At 36.9% G+C, this 26,921-nt stretch overlaps 1 protein-coding gene across 1 annotated transcript in view; it reads left to right on the top strand.

The window, feature by feature from the left end:
* Positions 1–26,921, top strand: part of THBS3 (thrombospondin 3) — a 209,758-nt gene that overhangs the window by 67,760 nt on the left and 115,077 nt on the right. Inside the window, exons 2-4 of the mRNA XM_053703392.1 lie at positions 13,552–13,758; positions 18,633–18,889; positions 19,612–19,714. Coding sequence (XP_053559367.1) covers positions 13,552–13,758; positions 18,633–18,889; positions 19,612–19,714 — 567 coding nt within the window. The remainder of the gene's footprint in view (positions 1–13,551; positions 13,759–18,632; positions 18,890–19,611; positions 19,715–26,921) is intronic.

Here is a 26,921-nt window from a genome sequence, read left to right on the forward strand (position 1 = left end):
AAAAGTTGTTAACATATATACATGTTGTGTTCCAAACTAGGTGTTATTTGGCCATATTTTATATAATAGATTTATTTTTTACCTTAGCTTGGCTTCCATTTAAGTCTTTAGTGGAAGCCAAGGGGTTTAATGCAAGACAGAGCAGTAGGAGGAGGAAGATAAAGCTTGACTTCTTTGAGCTAAAATGAATGGCCGTTGCCTATCCCTAGCTGTATTTGCAGGAGAGCTACATTAACCCTGAACAGACAGCTACGTGAGCGGCAGACCCCCTCTCCCTCCCTCCTCTTACCTGATAGCCTGCAGGTTACAAGACAGAGGAGCACACAGTAAATTAGCAGACAGAGGACTGCCAGAGACAAGCAATCCATAGGAGTGTGAGCCCCAGGCACTTACCATTGTGCCCTCAGTCTAGTCTGCACCTGACACTGTACAGCCACTTTAGTTTTATGACAGAGGGGCCCCCAGACCCCTGCTAACCCTATAGTTACGCCCCTGGTGCTCACTGTGCACGCACTTTAGTGACAGGACAACATGCACGTAACGCACCAATAAGAGAAAAATACTAAGCTCTTCCCCAACAACAAGTTTCTTAAAATGGCATTATGTGTGTATTCAGCCCAGTATATTATACACCCTTACAGCAGTTTTGTAAGAATGCTGTACATTAGTAAAAGCAGTAGATGGCAGCAGTGTTTCCTGCCATGTAGTGCTCCGAACATGTACAGGCAACCTATCTAGGCATCTCTTCAACATAGAATACCACAAGAACTAAGCAAATTTAATAATAGAAGTAAAATGGTAACTTTTTTTTTTTTTAATTGTATGCTCTGTCTGAATCACATAAAAAACAACAACTTTTGGGCTTCATGTTCCCTTAAGGGAACAGCATGGAGGGATAAATATTCCCTTTGACACCAACTCCAGTAAATCCTAGAAACACCCAAATAATAAATACATTGGTATTTTGGAACAAGACCCTGTGAGTGACTCCTTCTTCATTTGCATTATATATATATATATTTAAATAAAGCCTGTAGTAATAGTTATCACCTGGCGTAAATACATGTGTGCTAATTTTAGTAGAGACTCGTGAGAGCTCCAAAGTGCACATTAAAGTAATATAAAGATACGCAAGGCCCTAATTTATATTAGGATAACCTCTTTTTTTTGGTCTATAGAAAAAACAACACATATTATTTGTAACCTTTAATATATCTATATATTTTTACGCAGGCTTTGTCTTATTTTTTACATGTCATGATATATACATAAAATAATGGTAGAGTCTATATTTGTGTATTTCTCACTCAAAAATAGCCTACAGTGGAACTTAAAGGGATACGAATCCCAATTTTTTTCTTTCATAATTCAGATAGAACATGCAATTTTAAGCAACTTTCTAATTTAGCAATTTTTCTTTGTTCTCTTGGTATCTATATTTGAAAACAGGAATGCAAGCTTAGGAGTCGGCCCATTTTTGGTTCAGAACCTGGGTAGCGCTTGCTGATTGGTGGTTAAATGTACCTACCAGTCAGCTAACGCTACCCAGGGTTCTAAACCAAAAATGGGCTGTCTCCTAAGCTTACATTCCTGCTTTATCAAATAAAGATACCAAGAGAATGGAAAAAAATTGATAATAGGATTAAATTAGAAAGTGTCTTAAAATTGCATGCTCTACCTAAATCATGAAAGTAAAAATGTAGGTTTCATATCCCTTTAAATGTTAGCAGCAACTAAAAACAGCTCAGAACAGGGGCGGAAATGGGTCAGTTGTTAAGGGATTATTATCATGAAAGAGAATGGTTAGAAGAGTGACCAGCGCCAAAACAGAACTCTTAATACCACAAACTCCAACTAGTAGTAAGGATCTCACTAATTAAAAACAAAGATTAAAGGGACAGTATACTGTAAAATTGTTTTTCCCTTAATGTGTTTACCATTGCTTTTTTTTACCAACTGCAGAGTAAAAATGTATGAAAATTAGCTTTTTAAGGTTTATTTGTGTATATTAAAGCTCTGATTTTGTATTTTGAAGCCACAACCTAATAAAATGGGTTGAGCTTGTAGGTATAATCAGATCTCATTACTTTATCACATTGCTTCTTTATCGTATATATGTCCGTAAACCAATCACCAATACTTGGAGAGAACAATGGAAAATCAAAATTGTATTACTTTATCTCTGCTATATCCCACTAAGAGTGTAATTTAATTTGCTGGCTGTGTTTACAAAGATAATCTATAGCTTGGACCTGCGGCCACAAACTTTCAGAATAGGTGGGGATACCACATGCTAAATCAACTATTTCAAATGCCAATATAAGTGTAAAGGAGCTACTTGTAAACAATTTAATACACCTTAGCAGGTAAAGTGGATCATTGGGAACAAATTAAAGGGGAGAACATTTTTGAGTAAACTGTCCTTTTAAACTGAGGAGCGCTCCAACAAGAGGAGCTGAAGTGTATATAAAATGGATAAGCTTAAAATCACAGGCACACAATATAATATTAACTAATAAATACAAACTAAATATAGAGTCTCCTCTTATTAGCCAATGTAGAAGATAACCCGCAATAGCTATGTTTTAACAAGCTTTCTAGCCATTACGGTTTATCTTCTACATTGGCTAATAAGAGGAGACTCTATATTTAGTTTGTATTTATTAGTTAATATTATATTGTGTGCCTGTGATTTTAAGCCTATCCATTTTATATACACTTCAGCTCCTCTTGTTGGAGCGCTCCTCAGTTTATTCTTTGTTTTTAGTTATTATCATGAAACCATTCCAGGGGGCCGATTTATCAAATGTCGGGTGGACATGATTCGCTGTAGCAAATCATGTCCGCCCAACATCACTAAAATCCGACAGCAGGGGGTGTCAATTATCCCGATCATATCTGATCGGGATGATTGCAGTCCGCCACCTCAGAGGTGGCGGACAAATTAAGGAGCAACGGTCTTAAAAGGACATGACACCCACATTTTTTCTTTCATGATTTAGATCTAGATATGCTCAGTAGCTGCTGATTGGTTGCTGCACATAGAAGCCTCATGTGATTGGCTCACCCATGTGCATTGCTTTTTCTTCAAATAAGGATATCTAAAAAAATGAAGCAAAATAAATAATAGAAGTAAATTGTAATGTTGTTTATATCCCATTGTTCCACTGGTGTGCTAATTATTTATACCGTCCTGCTCATTGCATGTTCTGAGCATCCCCTATTGTGAATGTAGTGTGTGTAGCGAGCGTGTATCAGCCCACAAATAAGAATATCCTGATGATGACTGTACTAAAAGTGTCAGAAATCAGTTAAGCATAATCATTTATTTAAAAATGAAAGTATAATGTATAATAATATTACAACATCATTTTCTGTTGACGCATTATAATGTAACTAAAGAATATTCTTTGCATCTCATTTTTAAGGCAGCTAATTTATTTTTAAAATAAGATAATGGGAAAGGCTATCATTGCCATCTTGTGGGAAGCAACGGTATAACATGAACGCAATACAGTACTTGGAATGCAGACACCATTTGAACATAACAAACGCAGTATGATTTTATGGAAAAAGCTAAAAGATTAGATTATAAATTATAGGGACCCTTCCTTCCATTGGTGGGTTCCTATGACTCCTTGGTAATTTGCATAACTATAACTGTTAGAGAGCGATTATTAGGGCACTTATTACTCACTGGCTGACAAGGACAACTCCAACCAATCATGTGTTAGTGAACAGGAACAAGCCTTCATCTGCACAAAAACAAAAACGTAGTTTTATTCAGGGCAGAAACAAAAATGTAATATATGTTAAAAAAATAAACAAAAAAAGTAACCTTTGTTGCAACAAGCTTTTACTATATATACTTTACATTTACCTATGCTGACCATCATTGTACTACAATAAGCAGCCATTTCTTTAAAACAAATCCTGACTGACATGGGGCCCTTTCTAAATTTTACAATTAAAAACTCAGAAAACCCTTAATTAAATGAGATTATCACAGCTGGAATAGCTGACAGAACCAGGAACATCTGGGGCATATCCAGGTGATGAAAATAACTGTGTTGCCACCCTCACTGGAAGAAAGTTGCAACCAACCAATGGAAGAATACTTCATTACAAAACTGATATTGTCTTACACTGAGTATGTGCAGCACTGTGTTGTTTCTTTCCTTTTATTATTTATTTATTTTTAAAGAGCTACTACATTCTATAGCATTAGGTACATTAATTTAAGGATGTAGTGTTTCTGGTCAGGTAATGCAGCTGTAGACTCTCTTCCTTTCTCCTCTGAGCTATATGTATTAAAGGGACACTGAACCCAAATTTTTTATTTTGTGATTCAGATAGAGCAAGCAATTTTAAGTAACTTTCTAATTTACTCCTATTATCAATTTTCTTCAGGTCTCTTGCTATCTTTATTTAAAGAAGAAGGCACCTAAGCTAAGGAGCCAGCCAATGTTTAGTTCAGAACCCTGGACAGGACTTATTTATTGGTGTGTGTGAATTTATCCACCAATCAGCAAGAATAACCCAGGTTGTTCATCAGAAATGATTATTAAATGTGAAAAAAACCAGTGCGCCAAATACCTGTGTATAAAAAGTGAAAATATCAACATATAGTGCAATACTATAATAAAATACCCCTATATATATATATAGGAGTGAACATTACAAAATATATATACAGAGTGAAAAAAAGTCCCAATCAAACCAATCTGGTAGATGGTGGAAATGTGATATTGGACAGTTCGTCTAGTCCATAATCCAGATTCAAATGTCTGGAACAGATGGCAGGCTGCTTCTTCGAAATTCTTGTTGGTGTCCCAAGATGTTATGATCTGCAGATGTGAAAGATAAAAAAAGAAGGCGCCACCATGGTGCACAATCAGATGATTCAAACACGCCAAATGTACAAGTAAGACCGTACTTACAAGCTGTATGACACTTGAGAAGTGTCACAAATGCCTTCTGGACTGTTGGGAGTCGTCCAGCTAACTCACACTGATGGATGTCAGAGCAGCTCTGAAGCGTGGGAGCGGCGACAGGCAAACAGCATGCAGTGACCAGCCACAAGCTTAGCGCCAAGCCGGATCGTCCACTGGTGTTAATAGATACACCAGTAAAAGTAGATACACTATTGGATACAATGTATCAAAATGAATCCAAATGTTGAATAAAATTGTAGATTATATGATTGAATAAAGATGATGATTCGTGGCAAAAGTCTAGTAAAAACAAACAGACTTTATTTAGAGTATAGCAGCACAACGTTTCTCGGTCTTTCCTGACCGTTTCCTCAGGTGCAATATACAAAATGATTAAAACCACGAACTTTTATTGCCGAGTTTTCGGCGTCTTCTAAAGTGAACAGCGCATGCGTGGAGGTGTGACCACTACAAGAGCTACCATTGGTTATCATTGTCCAATGTTAGAGGAAATAATGTTCAAGCCTCTATGCGATGTGAACAGCATGAGTAAAAAACTGCCACTCGTGTCATATATGCAAAATCGTGCAGGATTATATTAAACAAGCACTTTTATAAGGGGTATATAAAATACACATAGATGAAATAAGTCTATGTCCATATATGTAGTATAAATACGAGAATGAAAATAATTAGTAATATATATATATATTTATATCAATGGGAGGCTCTTAGTGGTGACACCAATCGCGCGCACTAAAAACAAACATAAAGCAGGTAAAACTAGAATATCTATCAATCTGGATACAAATAATATAATATTTGCAGGATAATACATCACAATACTGTATACATTAGCCTCATATGAGAGACCTAAAGTTAAAGATTACTATAGCATGGAACGTAAATAAATACGAAGGTGTACACACAAATAAATTATGAAACTAAATGAATAAATAAATAGTGCAGATAAAACCTACTAATAAAACATATTTATAAATAGTATGCAAGTAAAATATCTAGCTATACATGCATATATGCACCTATGCACGTCTCATATCTCATGAGTATGGCTGAAACCACAACCCATAAGGCATCCCACATGAAATACGATATATCTATCCCTATCTATATAGACATAACAATCATGTTATATCTATATTTGTTTTCACATAAAGTGCAGATAAAACCTACTTATAAAACATATATAATATGCAAATAAAATATCTAGCTATACATGCATATATGCACCTATACACGTCTCATATCTCATGAGTATGGCTGAAACCACAACCCATAAGGCATCAAACATGGAATACGATATATCTATCCATCGCCAATAATGTTGTATCTATATTTATTTTCACATAAGGCAATGGTGGTAGAGGTCACCATAAAGATACCATCAGCAAAATATATGTTAAAATATATTAAAAAACTAGTTAAAAGCTGCCATATCGATATTGGCATTGAGCCCACCAGGGGACAGACTTTTGAGTTTCCAAATCCAAAAGGTCTCCCTTTGTCTCAAATGTAAAAACCTGTTCCTGCCCCACTTGGGTAGGATCTGTTCTAATGGGAATATAGAAAAACAATCAGTAGGTGAAGAGTGGCAACGACTGGCATGTTTGGGAATACTATGGTTTTTGATATTGTTTTCTATGTTTCTTTTGTGTTCCCCCCACCTCTTTTTTAGGGGCCTGGAGGTCCTCCCCACGTATTGGAGCCCACATACACATTCTAAGAGGTAGACAACAAAGGGAGAATCACACGTAAAATGTGAATTAATGTTAAATTTTTCTTTTGTGATAAATGAACTAAATTCAATTCTATTTGGATTTGTGAAAACACATAGGCCACAGTGTGCACGATTACATTTATAGAAACCTGGTTTTCCTAGTAGTGTAGAGTCCCTATTTTTAAGGGTATAACCATTTGTTTTGTTTGTAGGCTGATGTACTTTCATGACTACCTTGCTGGGTGCCAGCTTATTTTTTATGGTGGGAGCTCTTCTATAAGTACATATTGGTTGCTTACTCAAAGTGTTGGTAAGAAATGGATCATTCTCTAGGATGTACCAATATTTTTCTAAAATGCCTTTGATCTTTTTGTGGTTGTTATTAAATTGTGTTACAAATCTAACCCCAGTATTATTAAACTCCCTGGGATTTTTGGACTTATCTTCTTTATCGGTCACATGGTTGTCCCTTGTGTATTTAAAGAAAAAATCTGGTGGGTTCCTATGACTCCTTGGTAATTTGCATAACTATAACTGTTAGAGAGCGATTATTAGGGCACTTATTACTCACTGGCTGACAAGGACAACTCCAACCAATCATGTGTTAGTGAACAGGAACAAGCCTTCATCTGCACAAAAACAAAAACGTAGTTTTATTCAGGGCAGAAACAAAAATGTAATATATGTTAAAAAAATAAACAAAAAAAGTAACCTTTGTTGCAACAAGCTTTTACTATATATACTTTACATTTACCTATGCTGACCATCATTGTACTACAATAAGCAGCCATTTCTTTAAAACAAATCCTGACTGACATGGGGCCCTTTCTAAATTTTACAATTAAAAACTCAGAAAACCCTTAATTAAATGAGATTATCACAGCTGGAATAGCTGACAGAACCAGGAACATCTGGGGCATATCCAGGTGATGAAAATAACTGTGTTGCCACCCTCACTGGAAGAAAGTTGCAACCAACCAATGGAAGAATACTTCATTACAAAACTGATATTGTCTTACACTGAGTATGTGCAGCACTGTGTTGTTTCTTTCCTTTTATTATTTATTTATTTTTAAAGAGCTACTACATTCTATAGCATTAGGTACATTAATTTAAGGATGTAGTGTTTCTGGTCAGGTAATGCAGCTGTAGACTCTCTTCCTTTCTCCTCTGAGCTATATGTATTAAAGGGACACTGAACCCAAATTTTTTATTTTGTGATTCAGATAGAGCAAGCAATTTTAAGTAACTTTCTAATTTACTCCTATTATCAATTTTCTTCAGGTCTCTTGCTATCTTTATTTAAAGAAGAAGGCACCTAAGCTAAGGAGCCAGCCAATGTTTAGTTCAGAACCCTGGACAGGACTTATTTATTGGTGTGTGTGAATTTATCCACCAATCAGCAAGAATAACCCAGGTTGTTCATCAGAAATGACCCAGCATCTAAACTTACATTCTTGCTTTTCAAATAAAGATACCAAGAGAATGAAGAAAATTTGATAATAGGAGTAAATTAGAAAATTGCTTAAAATTGCATGCTCTATCTGAATCACGAAAGAAAAAAAGTAGGGTTCAGTGTCCCTTTAAGGTCATTAAGTATTGGTGTGTGTGAATTTATCCACCAATCAGCAAGAATAACCCAGGTTGTTCACCAAAAATGGGCCAGCATCTAAACTTACATTCTTGCTTTTCAAATAAAGATACCAAGAGAATGAAGAAAATTTGATAATAGGAGTAAATTAGAAAGTTGCTTAAAATTGCATGCTCTATCTGAATCACGAAAGAAAAAAAATTAAGGTTCAGTGTCCCTTTAAGGTCATTAAGTATTGGTGTGTGTGAATTTATCCACCAATCAGCAAGAACAACCCAGGTTGTTCACCAAATATGGGCCAGCATCTAAACTTACATTCTTGATTTTCAAATAAAGATACTAAGAGAATGAAGAAAATTTGATAATAGGAGTAAATTAGAAAGTTGCTTAAAATTGCATGCTCTATCTGAATCACGAAAGAAAAAAAGTAGGGTTCAGTGTCCCTTTAAGGTCATTAAGTATTTCCTTGTAAGTTTTATTTCCTAGACCATGTACCGTTTTAGTAGCTCTCCTTTTAATAGTTTATATTATCTAGTCAAGTCACACTGTGAGACAGTGACACACTGTATTGAGTGTTTTCTCCAGACCACACTATCATTTTCCCACTGTGAAAAAGAGCCATGAATGAACTTAGGTTGTAGGGTACATATATAATAGCAATCTGGCATTTTTTATTGCAAACTCATATATTTTAATTCTGAAATAAAAATATTGAAGGAATACCCCAGTAATCCCCTTGAGAAAAACGGGGCATGTGCATTCTGTGGACTCAACAGAAAATAGGTCTGATCTTCACATTTTTCCAGGGCTGCTTTTTCTCCCTAGCCTGGCCCTGTATGTATGTGTATGTATGTCTGCGTGCAGTGTTTTAAACATATATTTCAATAGAAAATCATAGTTGAAAAGCTTAGCGAGAGATAGCCAACGTGAGCTTTTCACCATGCCCTCCATAGAAGTCTATTATGTGAGAGATTTAGTGCACCTGCGCTATCTGACATAGCTTTTTCTTGACTTTTGCTCATGAGCTAATGTATTTCAACTTGTAATATGAGTGCAAAAATAAAAGCGCTATTAATTTAACTTGGGCAGTGTTAGTGCACTCTAGGGTTAATCATTTTTGCACTCCACTGAGAGACAGAGGGAAAGACAGAGCAGGGAGAAATCTTAATGTAGGGGAGCTTTATTAGTACAGGTCTATCTATCTACTCATTATACAGAGCTACATGTATATTATTACCATTGCTTACTATTGAGTTATCTTTGGGGGGGGGGGGGCAAAAAATGTTTTGCAACATGGCCCTATGTTGAGTAGAAAAAAGCGCTAGAGATGCTATCCTACTACCTCAGTTAAACCCCTCAAGTGAAACTCAAAATATGCAATAAAAGAAAAAACAAAGAGGAGCGCTAAAAGCACGGATATAATTTAATCCAAAAATAAAAAAAATCACAAAGTGGCTATGAATGTAAAGCATGTAACAGCAATATAAAATGCAATTTAAGATACAATTAGAAATAGGGACGTCTCCCTTTAGACAATATTGAAAGAAATTTAAAAAAAGATCCACTACTGTAGTGAGAGATTGTGAAAACGGGAGCATCAGGGAGTGAGAGTGATGGCAGAATCAGATGACAGCATCAGGTGAGAAAGAAGTGTGATTAAACAAAGTGTGAGTGAGTGAATGAGAGGTGGCAGGCACATAGCAGGATTGGGGAAGGAAAAAGAAAAAGTGCTTCACAAAAATGAGACAGGGTGCTGTAAAAATAATAATAATATATATATACTGTAGGTATAAGGTCTGAGGACCGAGGTGACACCCTGAAACGTCACATTTACCTATGGTTTAAAGAAATAGTTTTTATTAAAATCCAGAGAGTGACTGCCTTTTGTGTGTACAGGTGGCCCTCGTTTTACAATGGTTCAATTTACACCGTTTCAGAATAACAACCTTTTTTTCCAGTCATGTGACTGCTATTGAAAAGCATTGAGAAGCAGTGCATTTATTAAAATAGCCAGTAGGTGAAGCTGTCTGCTTCTGTTGCAGCAAAGCCAAGCAAGCTGAAATTAATCAGTTTAACCAGACCTGAGCTATCAAGCAGATTTCAAAGGAACAATATCTTCCTGTCTATAAATCAGTCCACATCTGTTTGCAGAAAAATGCAAGTGAAGTCTGTGTTGTGTGATTATTTTATTAGGTTTATAGTGCTGTTTAGCATTTAAAGACTTCATTTCAAAGCTTTAAAAAGAATGTATTAGGTGTTACTTATGACAATTTTGAGAGGGGCCTGAAACATATCTCCCTCAATTCCCATTGACTTACATTATAAACTGGGTTTCAATTTACAACGGTTTCGATTTACAACCATTCCTTCTGGAACCTAACCCCGGCGTAAACTGAGGGCTACCTGTATATATATATATATATATATGTATATATATATATATATATATATATATATATATATATATATATATATATATATATACACTATACTAAAAATGTAGAATGAGGATTCTAATATTATAGAGTTCCAAAGTCAGAATTCTAATGTTTCACAAAACTTTTTACAAATACAGAGGCACAAAGTTTAGTATTTAGAAAATGTTACATTAACTGGAGATGTTATAAATAAATTCAGTGTCAGTATTGCAAAATAAAGAAATACTCTTTAAAGCAGCCAGGATGACGTCTGTCCCTTTTAAGTGCAAATATTAAACCCTTTAATGTATAAAGCTTTTATGACTATAAGGCTGCTGTACAAAAGAGCACTATAAAAAGAAATAAATACATGCACAATGCCTTGTGATTCCATAAACCCTCTCCACCTTCTTTCTTGCTGTTGACCACTTTTTAATATAATTTTGAATCCTAAGAATAACTTTATGCATATTATCCCATTTATTCTTGAATTCCTCCACTATATTTTTTAACTTGCTAGAATGCTTCTCAGTTTTAGTTATCAGCCTTTTAATAAACACCTAATTTTGCAAATCACCAGGAACCAGTGGTAGTTCTACAGGGGTGCAAAGCTTGCCAAAGCACCCCAATCTTTAAGACAGTACTATTGTAGAAGGCGCTTGTTTGGCTGTTCCTTCCTGACTAATCACTTCTCAGTGTGCCTAGCCCCAGATTTGGCTACTCCATGTAATGCCGCAGCTCTGCCTCTATCCATCTTGGCTTTTACTACAATCTTGACAATTTTTTATTTCTAGAACTGCCCTTGTATTGTATACTTGTAAAGCGTGGCTAATCACCTGTAATGGTTTCAAGGCGCTGCTCATTTTATTGACCTCGGAAGGATGAGTGGACCTTGCCGGGGATCGAACCGGCAACCCTTGGGTTGCTACAGAGATTAGCCGCAGTGCCTTAGCATGCTGAGCTATCTGTCTGGCTAGTGGTTCTAAAACTTAAAAATCAGTGGTGTAAATGAAGGCTGTTTCAGAGCTGAATATCAAGGCTGATTCTGGTGGAAGAGGCCATTATATTCTACTACTTATTCCTGTTTCTCTTATTTAAATTCTCTTATCTACATTTACCTCTGCCATTATTCTGAGAAACGCATTAGACGTTTAAAACAAATCTGTCTGCAAATATATAGCATTTGACACCATTAAAAATTAGTAGTGCTTTTTACTATTACATGTTGCTTCTTTGGGAATCCAGGCCACGGGCCGGAAGGCAAAACTCTGCTGATATCACTCCTAGTGCTTCTCCTAACAGACCAACCTCTGTTCCCTGATTTCCTCCAGATTTAACCAGGTAGACATTACCTATGATATCTCCTTTAGATCCTGTATACTAATACCCCATTACATTTTATCTTCTACCCTCACATAATATAAGTTGATTTATTCTGCCAAAGTTTTGTAAGGTCATTACAAAACCATTAACAATATGTGCTTTTTTTGTGTATGGCCAATATGTATACCCAAGACTGAATCCTATATTTCTTATTTCTGCATTCACCCGAATTATTTGATTAGACTTAAAGGGACAGTCAAGTCCAAAATAATCTTTCTTGATTCAAATAGGGCATGTAATTTTAAACAACTTTTCTAATTTACTTTTATCACCAATTTTGCTTTGTTCTTTTGGTATTTTTAGTTGAAATCTAAAACTAGGTAGGCTCATATGCTAATTTCTTAGACCTTGAAGTCCGCCTCTAATCTGAATGCATTTTGACAGTTTTTCACCACTAGAGGGCGTTAGTTCATGTGTGTCATATAGATAACATTGAGCTCACACACGTGAAGTTACCTAGGAGCCAGCACTGATTGGCTAAAATGCAAGTCTGTCAAAAGAACTGAAATAAGGGGACAGTTTGCAGAGGCTTAGATACAAGGCAATTACAGAGGTAAAAAGTGTATTAATATAACTGTTGGTTATACAAAACTGGGGAATGGGTAATAAAGGGATTATCTATCTTTTCTGGCACAGACCTGAAACATGCTATTATTGCACTATGGACACATGGGGGTAGATTTATTAAGCAGCTTTCTATGCCCATTGTTTCAGGCTCGCCTTTTATGTGGCAAACTGATATCATCCCAATCTGATCTGGATGATTGACACCCCCTGCCATGAGCAGGGGGAGGCATTGCACATGCTACAGCGAATCATGTCCGCTCGACCTTTAATCAATCTACCCCATGAAGTCAAGTGACCTTTTCCTTATTAATCAGCTGTGCCGTTATTCACTTGTTTAGTCTAGATTGTAATTTTGAAAATATGTTTTACCATTGATTAACATGACTGTATGTATTTGCGTTAAAATAATATAGGTGCTTAGCACTGCTCTAAAACTACCACTGCAAACTATCTATGACTCTACTACCCTCTTCAATTTGTGGTATTCTTTTTGGATATCACCACAAGTTATCTTTAAAACCTTGGTAGGCCCCTTTGAATGGTTTCTAATATTTGGTAGTTTTCAGATACCATTTGGCTCACAATATCTGACTAGTGCTCTGTAAACTGATATTCACATCTCCATGTTTTATATTCTCCCAGTGCACTATGGCATAAAATATGAACTCCTAAAATGACCATATTACGTAAATGTTTAAATGATTATGGTTTTATTGGAATGCCACATTTGTGGTATGCTTGTTTATTTACTTCATTAGAAAGGTTTTGATGGGTACTTAGGTTTTCTTAGCTTATGCTTTAATTGAATACAATTGTTGCTTGCAGCTATCATCACCTTAGAAATCTAAGTGCACACAGTTATTTTGTTTATATTATATGCGGTTATTTTACTTCTGAGCTCTTCTTTTGTATCCTCCACAGTGATTGACCTTCTAACAATTAGTGAGTCCCGGCACATGTCTAGCATTGTAGAGAAGATCCGCTCTGAGCTGCTGACCGTTAATGATATTTACTTCCTGTCTTCTTTCCGTCTGCCGCCCAAACTGGGAGGGCTCCTGTTTGGTCTCTACTCCAAAAAGGATAATATAAAATGGCTGGAGGCCACAGTGGTTGGAAAAATCAACAAAGGTAAGAACAGTTTTTTGTTTTTTAACTTGCAATCTCAGAATTCAGATAGCATTGAGGATGTATTAGGCACATTAATGTCACCTGTATCCAGCTTTTTTTTTAGTTGTATTCATAGTTACAGATTTTGAAAAGGCAGTATTGACAAAAATGTCATTACTAGATAATATACAACAACTGGCAGAATTAAGGCATATGTTAGTATCAAGTTTCTTTCATGTGCAGGTTGGTGCTTGGAATATTTAGTGTCCAAAGTTGGTATGGACCCTGGGTCCGAGTAATGTGGAGGTCTGCCGGTTGTAATTCAATGAACCTTTGTTGTAGATAATTTCTTAAACATTTCTTAATCAATAAACTTAAACAGTTTAACACATTCTAACTGTTAAAATTGAAAAGTCAAGGTTTAGGAAAGGAAGATAGTGAGGTAATTGAGAGAGGGGTAAATATTGAGTCCTGTTCACAATCTGTTGAATCAGAGGGAATGACTGAGTGTGTTTTTTTGTAGTAAAAAAAAAAAAGGGGGTGGTGGTGGTGGTGGGAGGGGGGCATAGTTAAGAGGGTGGGGTTGAGTGCCCCAAAGTGTTTTATACATTGGTCCCATTCCCGCTAAGGTTTAAGTTTGCTCCACAGGTCCAGTATCTTTTGTAGTACTCTAGTTTGCCTGTTTTTAGGTAGTGGAAGCGCTTCAGTTGCAGCATATCATAAGTTTGTGAGTGTCAATCTTGGAGTGTGGGGATTATGCATGTTTTCCAATGTTTAGGGATCAGTTTCTTGGTGCTATAAGTCATTATAAGGAAAAGGGATGCTTTGATTTGATTCTGCAGTTTGAGCATGTTTAGAAATAGCAGTGTTTGCATACTAGGTGTTTTGTCAGTATCCAAGATAGAGGATATAGATTTGAATAAGTTTTTCCAGAATTCTGCAATGAGGGGACAGGACCACCATATGTGGTACATGGTGTTCCTTTATAAATTATGGTATTATTAAGCCTATTTTTTTGAGCTAGGGCTTCAAGAAAGGATGAAGAGCAGGGGGGGACAGAGGAAAACCCTGCCGGGTGCCGTTGGATATGTGAAAGGGGTCCAAAAGAATTCCATTCACTTTTACCCTAGCACTGGGATTAGAGTAAAGAGAGAAAACTATATGGAGAAAGGGGTCTCCAAAGTTCATTTTGATCATAACCTCTCTGAGATAGAGCCAATCCACTCTATCGAAGGCTTTCTCAGCATCGGTTGAGAATAGGGCCAGGGGAAGAGAGTGATGTTTAGCATAATCTATAATATGTTGTATTCTGAGGGTATTATCGTTTGCTTCTCGACCTGGTACAAATCCTACCCGGTCTGTGGATATGAGTTTTGCGAGGAACCTGCTGAGTCTGGTGGCAAGTATTTTGGGCAGGGTTTTGATATCGGTGTTCAGGAGTGAAATTGGTCGAAAGTTACTTGGCCTGTCAGGGGGTCTTCCTAGCTTGGGCAGAACTAAAATATCTGCTTCAAGCATCCGTTGGCGCAATGTTCTAGTGGAGGTTAGGTCATTGAATAGGGTAAGTAGGTGCGGGATGGGATGGTCTTATAGTATTTGGGAGTAAACCCATCAGGCTCTGGGAACTTGCCTGAGGGAAGTTCTTTTATTTCTTGTTCTAGTTCTGTAGCGGTAAAGGGGGAATCTAGAGCTGCTGAGTTTTCTTTGTCAAGTTTGCTGAGAGGGAGATCTGTTAGGTAGTCTAAAATGAGAGTGTGTTATTTAAGGTGTGGTAGTATTGGCGGAAAGCGTTAGCAATTCCTTTGCTGTCCTTTATTTATTGCATATTAGTCTTGATGGAGTGTATGTATGATTTATATTTTCTTTGGGAGTCAGCTGTCAGAAGGTCTTGTAGTGTGGAGTTATGAGGTTCTTGTTTGTGTCTTTATTCTGCTTGTATTGTGGAGTATACATTCTCATATTGTACCCTTTTCTCTATCATCTTTTTTACTCTAAGTTTGATTAATTTGGCTCTTATGACACACTTGTGTGCCTCCCAGTTGTTGGTGCTAGAGGTATCGATGTGTGAGTAAACAGTGAAATATTCTGAGATTGTTTTACCTATTGTCTCTGTGTTTGGGGTTTGGTTATTGAACGTATTGATTGGGAGAAGGGGGTACTAGTAGGTTTAGTAAGGAAGAGGTGTACCAGTGGGGATGTGTTCCCGTGGTGCAGGTGCAATAAACAATAATGGTCTGTGTTAGTGGGTGCATGGGGGGTTACCCCCTGCTGTCTGATTAGGCATGTAGCTTGAAAAGTTTTAGTGCTTTTGTTCTTTGGTTATTAAAGGGTAAGAAGGGTAAGGAAGGGGAGGGGGGCATATCTTGTGTAAAGGAAAGGAGTGTTCTACTAAAAGTGCTAAAAGAAGGCATTGTTAGTATGCAGTACACAATTATTAAACATACACAAATGAACTGAATAACATTAATAGGCTAAACATTATACATTTCTACTGCAATTTAAATAACATTAAGAACAAACATGCAGGGACCTCAATAAAGGTGGTATATTTTGAGTTTTGTATTACAGCTAAGGTGAGTCCTCTGACCTTTAAACAAGGCCTGTATGTGGCTAACTAGGTGTAGATGAACCTACAAAGTTCTGTATTTTATAACAATAAAATTAAAATAACTTCTAATTTGTTATTCCGAATTGTCAATTTGTAGAGTCAGGTGCAACCAATGAACAGTTCTGGGTTGCGTATCTAAGTGGTGAAGTGCACATTATAAAGTAGGGTTTCTTTCCTCAGAGAAAAGAGTGTATATTACCTTTCCGTAAAGTATGTGAATTTCACAAATTCTTGGTCATCTTGTTGTTGATCTCGGGTGGTAGGTCCTTGTTATTAAGGTCCAGTCGGGTCTTCTGTTGAGTTGCTTGGTGTAGCTAGATCATTCAAAGGCAAAGGTGGAGATGATACTTTGATTGATAGCTATACACAAAACTGTGTGAGGTCCTCTTCTGTGCGGTAGATCACATTTTTGTTGTCTTTTCTTGCAATTATGGAAACTGGGAAGCCCCATCTGTAGGGGATTTTGTGAGCCAGTAGTACAGTTGTGATGTGTGACAGGAATCTTCGCTTCTGCAGTGTGACTGGACTTAGATCGCTGAAGATCTGGATAGGGATTTCTGCATGCTGGAGTGGATATTTTGCTCTTAAGTTGTGTAGGGTGTCATCTTTGTCCTGAAAATTGAGGAGCTTGTGGATAACATCACAAGTTGGGGCCTTAGGTGGGGGTCTAGTCCTCAGTGCTCTATGGGCTCTTTCGATAGGGATTTCTGCAGAGATTGGGGTGCCTTTAATAGTCCTGAACAAGTCCTGGAGGTAACCCCCAAGGGCTGTGGGAGAGACTGATTCCGGTATTCCTCTAACTCGCAGGTTGTTGCGACGGCTGCGATTGTCTAGGTCCTCAATCTTGTCATTTAAAGTTTGGATAATGTTATCTTGGGATGACATTTTGGAGGCATGATTCATTATGCTTGGGGATGCAGTTTGATCTTCTTCTATTACTGTAATCCTTTCTTTCAGAGTTGAGATATCTTTGTGAAGTTTTTTGTATAGGGTCATAACTTCATGCATTACCACTTTTATGCCATCTTTAGATGAGAGTTGGCTGAGATCTTCTTTAGTGACGTAGTTTGGTGGCAGGTTGTCTGCATTGTGCGCCATTGCTACTATCTGTTCTGGCTGGTTTCTTGTTGGGCATTTCAGACTGCAGGGGTATTAGTGTAAAGCAGTAATTAGGGTTCCCTCTGTAAACAGGATAGTGGAGTATATTGTAGTTTCTTTTCTTTTTGATAGGTCAGATGAATACATTTCTGTTACATAGGGTTTGATATATTTTTGTGCTCTCTGTGAATTGTGATATAAGGCCTCAATACGTGGTATTGCCTAGATTCTAGATTTGTGGGCCTGCTGTGTTTCGGATTTATGGGCCTCAATAAAGCCCTGGCAGTTTGAGTGTGCCGTTTATAGAGGCAATAACCCTTTAGCTTGGGCCTGATTATGCCTGACCCTTTCCGGTATTAAGAACTGTGCCGCTTGTTCCCTCCCTGTTAAAAGGCCTGAGGTTGTTTTTTATTTTTATTTATTTTTGAGCACCCAGTGCATGTGTGGTGTGGCCGCGGTTGTGGCGATTCTGTACTAATACCCCCCTGTGGTGTTAAGGGTGGTGATCCGTGTATGTGTCTATTTGCGATCTGGATGAATTCTACCTTGCTACCTAACTTGCAGGAGCGTTGATTGCCGCCGTAAGTGTGGAGGGCAGCGGTGCGTCCAATATTGATCAGCGCCAGTTGTATGTAGCTGACGATTTGCGGATGGCGGTTAAGGTAGATCTATCCTCCCCTCTATATATGCCGTTGGTGGTATGTAGATTTGAGAGATTACATGCCTGGATTGTGCACCTTTGCAACCACGGGGCCTAGGAGCTCTAGGTGCTGCCATCGGCCTGTGTGGCTATGTTCCACCCCTTATTTATTATTATTTGGTTTCTAATATTTGATTGCCAAAAACCTGAAGAATCTGCAAAAAGAAACATCTAAAGAGAAAGTTTCTTTACCATGTTAAATGTCATTAATTTGTTGGAAATGTACATTTTAGCTTTGATGACACTATGGGGAATATTCCAGCAATAAATCAGTGATAGCTTGAGATAGGATAAATATATAGGTGTTTGGTTAATAGCAGTATATTGTATACATTTGAAGATAATAATATTAAAACATGTGAAAGTAAGTAAAGGACTACTGTATCCTGTGTGGTGGAAAAACATAATTATTTGATATACTGTACTGTTATAGAAACATTAAAAGACATGGTGGTTATATATACATCATTGTACTCTCTGATTTTGCAGTACTAGTACGATATATGCGTGAAGATTCCAAAGTACATGCTGTAAACTTACAGAACGCCAACCTGTCGGATGGAAACACACACACCATGATCCTGCGAATGAGTGGTCTTCGAGGGGACACTATTACCTTAGAGCTGTATGTGGACTGCAAACAAGTGGATACCAGCCTGGGGCTTCCTGAAATGATGATCATGCCACAGTTTGAGGTGGACTCAGGGGAGCTCCGTTCTGGACACAAAGCCTATATCAGAATGCAGGTACAGTGACAACCTGATGTGATAGGAGATCACACAGGCTCCTCTTTTGACCCTGCCATTTAACTCGTTATCATTTCCCTAAACCATTTTGACACAATCACATTCCCCACACTTTTGTGGACTTGCACCAAAACAATAGATTGTTTTTCTGAATTATCAGTAAAAGCCTCTTTAGACTGGATAAGCTCACAAGAACTTGCCCATACTTTAACCCCTTCATTACCATCCATTACTCATAAATTTGTGCTGAGGATTGTTGGACACTGATGCCCTTTCGTTTTACACATCAATTTTAGTATATCTTTCTGTTTGACTCACACAAATTCTCAAATCATGGCTAAAATATAATATTATATCATTTATATAGTATATGTATATTTTTTTCTAAAGTATATGTTCATTTTATAATTTAGTGGTGGTTCCATAGAATAAAAAATGTGGTGCAAAATTGACCTCAAAACTAAATATCAAGGATGGGCTGTGTTAGGTGGTGAATTGTATCTTTTACAACCTGTTTATTTTTAAAAGTACTGCTTCATCCTCTTTTTCCTGTTACCTTGTGTTGGCAAGGACATATACCGGGGAGATTTAGGGGTGCTACAGTATTAAAAGTGGGTACATAGCATGTTTCAGTAGTTAGCATAACATAAAAATATTATAAATGACTTTATGTTAACTGAACATAATGTATACAAATCTTAATATTAATACTTCTGGATTAGGGTGCTGTAGAGTCTATGAAGCTGATTCTTGGTGGGACCATGAGCCGTGTGGGAGCATTGAGCGAGTGCCCCTTTCAGGAGGACGAATCCATACATAATACAGGTTTTTATTTTTGAAATGAGACCATTGGCATGATTGTGGATCTGATGACATGACGAGTCATGTGAAAATTAGTGCAAACTATGACTCCAGATAACTATAAGCTATGATCTAATGATTAGGTATGAGCAGAGTTCTGATGACTGACATTATAACTCTCTTGAGAAATGAGTGGTTGCATATTAGATTATTAACATGGAGGATGGATATAATGACAAACATGAAATGACAATCATATCATTTTTAATTATCATCTGGAGAAATGTGGCTTAAAGAATTGGGTACTGATATGATTGACATGAGATAGGGGGACTGATTGACAAAAGTATAGTGATAAATACGATGGGATACATTTAAATGGTAGGAAACACAAATGGAATGTGTAGGAAAGTCCCTCTTTTGTCAACTCCTATATGCTACCTTCCCTCAAAATAGCAAAACATGAATATACTGTCAAAGGGCACTTACAGCTTAAGGGAACTATTTTAGCGATATCAATTTTTAATTAAAACTAGTTACCCATATATATTAAAAACATTTCACATATATTTTATTCAAATGTGATATACCTTTAAACACAATCACCTTTTAATCACAGTGGGACATCTTCCCTTTATTTACAGCAGTCAGTGAATGCTAAAATGTAAAAAGTCCAAATATGGTTTAAAAATGTGCAAAATGAGTAATACATGATTGTCCTTAATTCCTAAAACACTCATACCACCTTCAGGTCAATATAACACTTCTCCAGGTTGAAAATCTGACTTATAGCTGATTGCATCCATTCCAAGTCGTTATCACAAAAGTTGTAAAAAGTATCCAGCCACTAGACATGTGCAGCCATGAAAAAGTCAGTTCAGACAAATTTTTCAGTACAAATAGTCTCAGAAATTATTGATTGCTGCCCTATTCAGTGTTTGTTTTGTTTTAAACAAAATGAAAACTACATATTCTTAGAATATTTACATTCATTTTTGTTTTTCCAATGTAAATGTTCCAAAGCTACAGGTGAAAACGTTAACCTGTAACTTTATACTTACCTTTAGCGTGCTGGAGGGCTCCTTTAGTGCAGGTCCTAAGTGCTGCTCTATGTCTCCTATAAGCACTGCCATGGCTCTGTGAAGAAGAGGACCGGGTTAGTTTGGCTCTCCAGTGTGCCATTTCATCAGTATTTTTTTTCTTTAAATTTCAGGTGAATTCATTTGAATACTCAATTTAAATGCACATGTCTACCAGTCACAGTACCTAAGTTTAGTCTCCTTGGCTCACCGCCTGCTCTCTCACACTGTCCACAGTAGGTAGACCGGACCGATTCCATGGTCTGCTACTCACCACTCTTGGTACACCATTCCTCTCTGCATTCTCCTTAGAGCTTTAACAAGATATTTGCACCGTGTTTTTATTCACTTATTTGAAGTGCTGAAATCATATCTGATTGGTTATACCCCAAAAGCTCTCGATCATAAAAGTTGGTATTTGATTAAAATCTGTTCTTTGAGATCCGTTTTTAAGTGGTTTAACGTCAAATATTGCACTTCTCAGATTAATTATTAAAAAACATATTTTTTCATATAATATAAAATTCCTATAGAATAAAAGCTAAAACCTAAAGATCAAAGCAATGGCTGAGAGCAAATGTTATTAAGAAATCAAGCATTATTGAAAACTCTAAAATCTCATAAGAGCATACTGACATCGAGTTCTGAGTTAAGTCCTCTTGGTTGCAGTGTTTTCAACTTATAAATCAGTTCTGCCTCTTTGTATAATATTTTTCTTCGAAATAGCTCCCTCTCCAATTCTGTTCAACCTTACAGACACCCTAACATTTTAAATCACTCAAATTATCCCCATGTACTTCCCTAAAGTGTTTATACATATAATTATGGAGATCCCCTTTTCTTATGCAACAAAAGTGTTCCTTAATTCTATCCCTAAGGGGAGGGGTGGGGAGTCGGAGACACCGACCCAACACGACCCTTTACCCGGGAGTAAGGATGTGGATAGTTGAGATTCTGTGATTCATAATTGCAGGGAGTTATTGCAGGGTTCAGGAAATGGAAAACATATCAATCCAACATATTTAGGGGTAAATGTATTAAATGTCGAGCGTGCGAATCATGCCTGCTCGACATCGCTAAATGCTGACAGATTTATCATTGCACAAGCATTTCTAGTGAAATGCTTGTGCAATGCCGGCCCCTACTCACTGGTGGCTAATTGGCCACTAGCAGTGGCTGTCAATCATCCCGATCATATGAGATTGTGATGATTTCAATCTGCCTAAAAGGTGGCAGACAGGTTAAGAAGCAGCGGTCTTATGACCACTGCTTCTTAACTTCCGTTTAAGGCAAGCCTGAAACGATCGGACACCGAAGCAGCATCCGCTGCTTAATAAATGGAGCCCTTAGGCTCAATAGAAAACAGGCAGTATTGAGCATCATAGTACATGACTGCAGACTTGACAAACACAGTGAAAGATCCTGGCAACTGAGACATGCTGCAGTACACAGAGTATACAATATGTATACAATAAGTAAATCACATTAATAGTTAACTGGTAATTGTGATGTTGTAGGATTCAGAATGTATGATATAGTTGTAGCAAATGACTGAATAATAACAGCAATACAAATTATTAGCTGCAGAGTGTAGAGTACACGCAGTAGCTGAAGCAGATGATTGGATAATAACAGCAAACAGATTGGTAACTGAAATATAATGCAGAGTTCAGAGTATAATACAGTTGTAGCAAATGACTGAATGAGCACAGCAATACAGACTTGTAACTGAGATTTGTTGCAGAGTTCAGAGTATAATACAGTTGTAGCAGATGTCTGAATGAGCACAGCAATACAGACTTATATCTGAGATTTATTTCAGAGTTCAGAGTATAATACAGTTGTAGCAGATGACTGACTGAGCACAGCAATACAGACCTGTAACTGAGATTTGTTGCAGAATATAATACAGTTGTAGCAGATGACTGAATGAGCACAACAATACAGACTTGTAACTGAGATTTGTTGCAGAGTTCAGAGTATAATACAGTTGTAGCAGATGTCTGAATGAGCACAGCAATACAGACTTATATCTGAGATTTATTTCAGAGTTCAGAGTATAATACAGTTGTAGCAGATGACTGAATGAGCACAGCAATACAGACCTGTAACTAAGATTTGTTGCAGAATATAATACAGTTGTAGCAGATGGCTGAATGAGCACAACAATACAGACTTGTAACTAGGGTTGCACCGATACCGATACTAGTATCGGTATCGGTGCCGATACCAAGTATTTGCATGAGTACTTGTACTCGTGCAAATGCACCGATACTTAAACCGATACCTCCAATTCCTACCCATACGCCATCTTGTGGCATTTTTCAAAATGCATGTTCCTATTTCATTTAAAGCTGGAGTGGAGACTTAACTAAAAATTGTTCTGCCAATACAAATTGCTGTTATTTGCATTATTGTACATCAGAGCAGTCATTCAGACAAACCCCTGAAGTACTGGGCAGTTAATAAACTGAGATTTAATGGCCCAAAAATATCTTTCTAACCCATGCAGTAGTGTGAAAAGTGAAAGACTGTTCAGCTTAGCGTCAAACGTCCTTGTTGTTAGCAGAAGCAGACTTATAGCTGAACATGCAGAGATGCTTCTGTTCCTTAATAAGAACTTTCCACTAACTTTTGAAAAATTATTCTAATTGCTAGATTGCCTGTTAAACTACTAGTTCTCCTCTTGCACAATAATGCTCAAAACATACTGTACTCTGAGGAACAACCTTAACCAGGGCTGGACTGGGAATAAAAAACAGCCCTGGAAAAAATATGAAGACCAGCCCTATTTTCTGTCGAGTCAGTAGAATGCAAATGCCCCATTTTTCACAAAGGGGATTACTGGGATACTCCTTCCTCAATATTATTTTCAGAATTAAATTATATTACTTTGTATTAAGTACAAATGTTAGATTGATGAGTTATATAGGCACCCTACAACCCAATTGCATCCAGTAATCCCCCCTTTAAATTGTAGCTTTCCAGCCCTAGCTGCTGCAGCTGTTATTTATTGTTGTTATTATTAACGTTATTGTAATATTTTTATTTATAAACATGTTCTGTAAACTTTGTGACAACAAGCACATAAAACTGTTTTATTATTTCAAAATGTCTTTTGAGATACAGTTCATAATTATAAAGAAGTGATCTTAAATCATTACTCTGTAATGTGCTAGGTAAACTGTCATGACATAAAAAAGTATCTGTAATTGGTATCGGTGAGTATTTGAAAAAAAGTATCGGTACTTGTACTCGGTCTTAAAAAAATGGTATCGGTGCAACCCTACTTGTAACTGAGATTTGTTGCAGAGTTCAGAGTATAATACAGTTGTAGCAGATGACTGAATGAGCACAGCAATACAGACTTGTAACTGAGATTTGTTGCAGAGTTCAGAGTATAATACAGATGTAGCAGATCACTGAATGAGCACAGCAATACAGACTTATAACTGAGATTTGTTTCAGAGTTCAGAGTATAATACAGTTGTAGCAGATGACTGCATGAACACAGCAATACATACCAGTAACTGAGATTTGTTGCAGAGTATAATACAGTTGTAGCAGATGACTGAATGAGCACAGCAATACAGATTGTAACTGAGATTTGTTGAAGAGTTACGAGTATAATACAGATGTAGCAAATTACTGAATGAGCACAGCAATACAGACTTATAACTGAGATTTGTTTCAGAGTTCAGAGTATAATTCAGTTGTAGCAGATGACTGAATGAGCACAGCAATACAGACCTGTAACTGAGATTTGTTGCAGAGTATAATACAGTTGTAGCAGATGACTGAATGAGCACTGCAATACAGACTTGTAACTGAGATTTGTTTCAGAGTTCAGAGTATAATACAGTTGTAGCAGATGACTGAATGAGCCCAGCAATACAGACTTGTAACTGAGATTTGTTGCAGAGTTCAGAGTATAATACAGATGTAGCAGATGGCTGAATGAGCACAGCAATACAGACTTGTAACTGAGATTTGTTGTAGAGTTCAAATTATAATACAGTTGTAGCAAATGACTGAATAAGCACAGCAATACAGACTTGTAACTGAGATTTATTTCAGAGTTCAGAGTATAATACAGTTGTAGCAGATGACTGAATGAGCCCAGCAATACAGACTTGTAACTGAGATTTGTTGCAGAGTTCAGAGTATAATACAGTTGTAGCAGATGTCTGAATGAGCACAGCAATACAGACTTATATCTGAGATTTATTTCAGAGTTCAGAGTATAATACAGTTGTAGCAGATGACTGACTGAGCACAGCAATACAGACCTGTAACTGAGATTTGTTGCAGAATATAATACAGTTGTAGCAGATGACTGAATGAGCACAACAATACAGACTTGTAACTGAGATTTGTTGCAGAGTTCAGAGTATAATACAGTTGTAGCAGATGTCTGAATGTGCACAGCAATACAGACTTATATCTGAGATTTATTTCAGAGTTCAGAGTATAATACAGTTGTAGCAGATGACTGAATGAGCACAGCAATACAGACCTGTAACTAAGATTTGTTGCAGAATATAATACAGTTGTAGCAGATGACTGAATGAGCACAACAATACAGACTTGTAACTAGGGTTGCACCGATACCGATACTAGTATCGGTATCGGTGCCGATACCAAGTATTTGCATGAGTACTTGTACTCGTGCAAATGCACCGATACTTAAACCGATACCTCCAATTCCTACCCATACGCCATCTTGTGGCATTTTTCAAAATGCATGTTCCTATTTCATTTAAAGCTGGAGTGGAGACTTAACTAAAAATTGTTCTGCCAATACAAATTGCTGTTATTTGCATTATTGTACATCAGAGCAGTCATTCAGACAAACCCCTGAAGTACTGGGCAGTTAATAAACTGAGATTTAATGGCCCAAAAATATCTTTCTAACCCATGCAGTAGTGTGAAAAGTGAAAGACTGTTCAGCTTAGCGTCAAACGTCCTTGTTGTTAGCAGAAGCAGACTTATAGCTGAACATGCAGAGATGCTTCTGTTCCTTAATAAGAACTTTCCACTAACTTTTGAAAAATTATTCTAATTGCTAGATTGCCTGTTAAACTACTAGTTCTCCTCTTGCACAATAATGCTCAAAACATACTGTACTCTGAGGAACAACCTTAACCAGGGCTGGACTGGGAATAAAAAACAGCCCTGGAAAAAATATGAAGACCAGCCCTATTTTCTGTCGAGTCAGTAGAATGCAAATGCCCCATTTTTCACAAAGGGGATTACTGGGATACTCCTTCCTCAATATTATTTTCAGAATTAAATTATATTACTTTGTATTAAGTACAAATGTTAGATTGATGAGTTATATAGGCACCTTACAACCCAATTGCATCCAGTAATCCCCCCTTTAAATTGTAGCTTTCCAGCCCTAGCTGCTGCAGCTGTTATTTATTGTTGTTATTATTAACGTTATTGTAATATTTTTATTTATAAACATGTTCTGTAAACTTTGTGACAACAAGCACATAAAACTGTTTTATTATTTCAAAATGTCTTTTGAGATACAGTTCATAATTATAAAGAAGTGATCTTAAATCATTACTCTGTAATGTGCTAGGTAAACTGTCATGACATAAAAAAGTATCTGTAATTGGTATCGGTGAGTATTTGAAAAAAAGTATCGGTACTTGTACTCGGTCTTAAAAAAATGGTATCGGTGCAACCCTACTTGTAACTGAGATTTGTTGCAGAGTTCAGAGTATAATACAGTTGTAGCAGATGACTGAATGAGCACAGCAATACAGACTTGTAACTGAGATTTGTTGCAGAGTTCAGAGTATAATACAGATGTAGCAGATCACTGAATGAGCACAGCAATACAGACTTATAACTGAGATTTGTTTCAGAGTTCAGAGTATAATACAGTTGTAGCAGATGACTGCATGAACACAGCAATACATACCAGTAACTGAGATTTGTTGCAGAGTATAATACAGTTGTAGCAGATGACTGAATGAGCACAGCAATACAGATTGTAACTGAGATTTGTTGAAGAGTTACGAGTATAATACAGATGTAGCAAATTACTGAATGAGCACAGCAATACAGACTTATAACTGAGATTTGTTTCAGAGTTCAGAGTATAATTCAGTTGTAGCAGATGACTGAATGAGCACAGC

Source organism: Bombina bombina, chromosome 1, assembly GCF_027579735.1.
Source record: "Bombina bombina isolate aBomBom1 chromosome 1, aBomBom1.pri, whole genome shotgun sequence".
NCBI classification, from domain to species: Eukaryota; Metazoa; Chordata; class Amphibia; order Anura; family Bombinatoridae; genus Bombina; species Bombina bombina.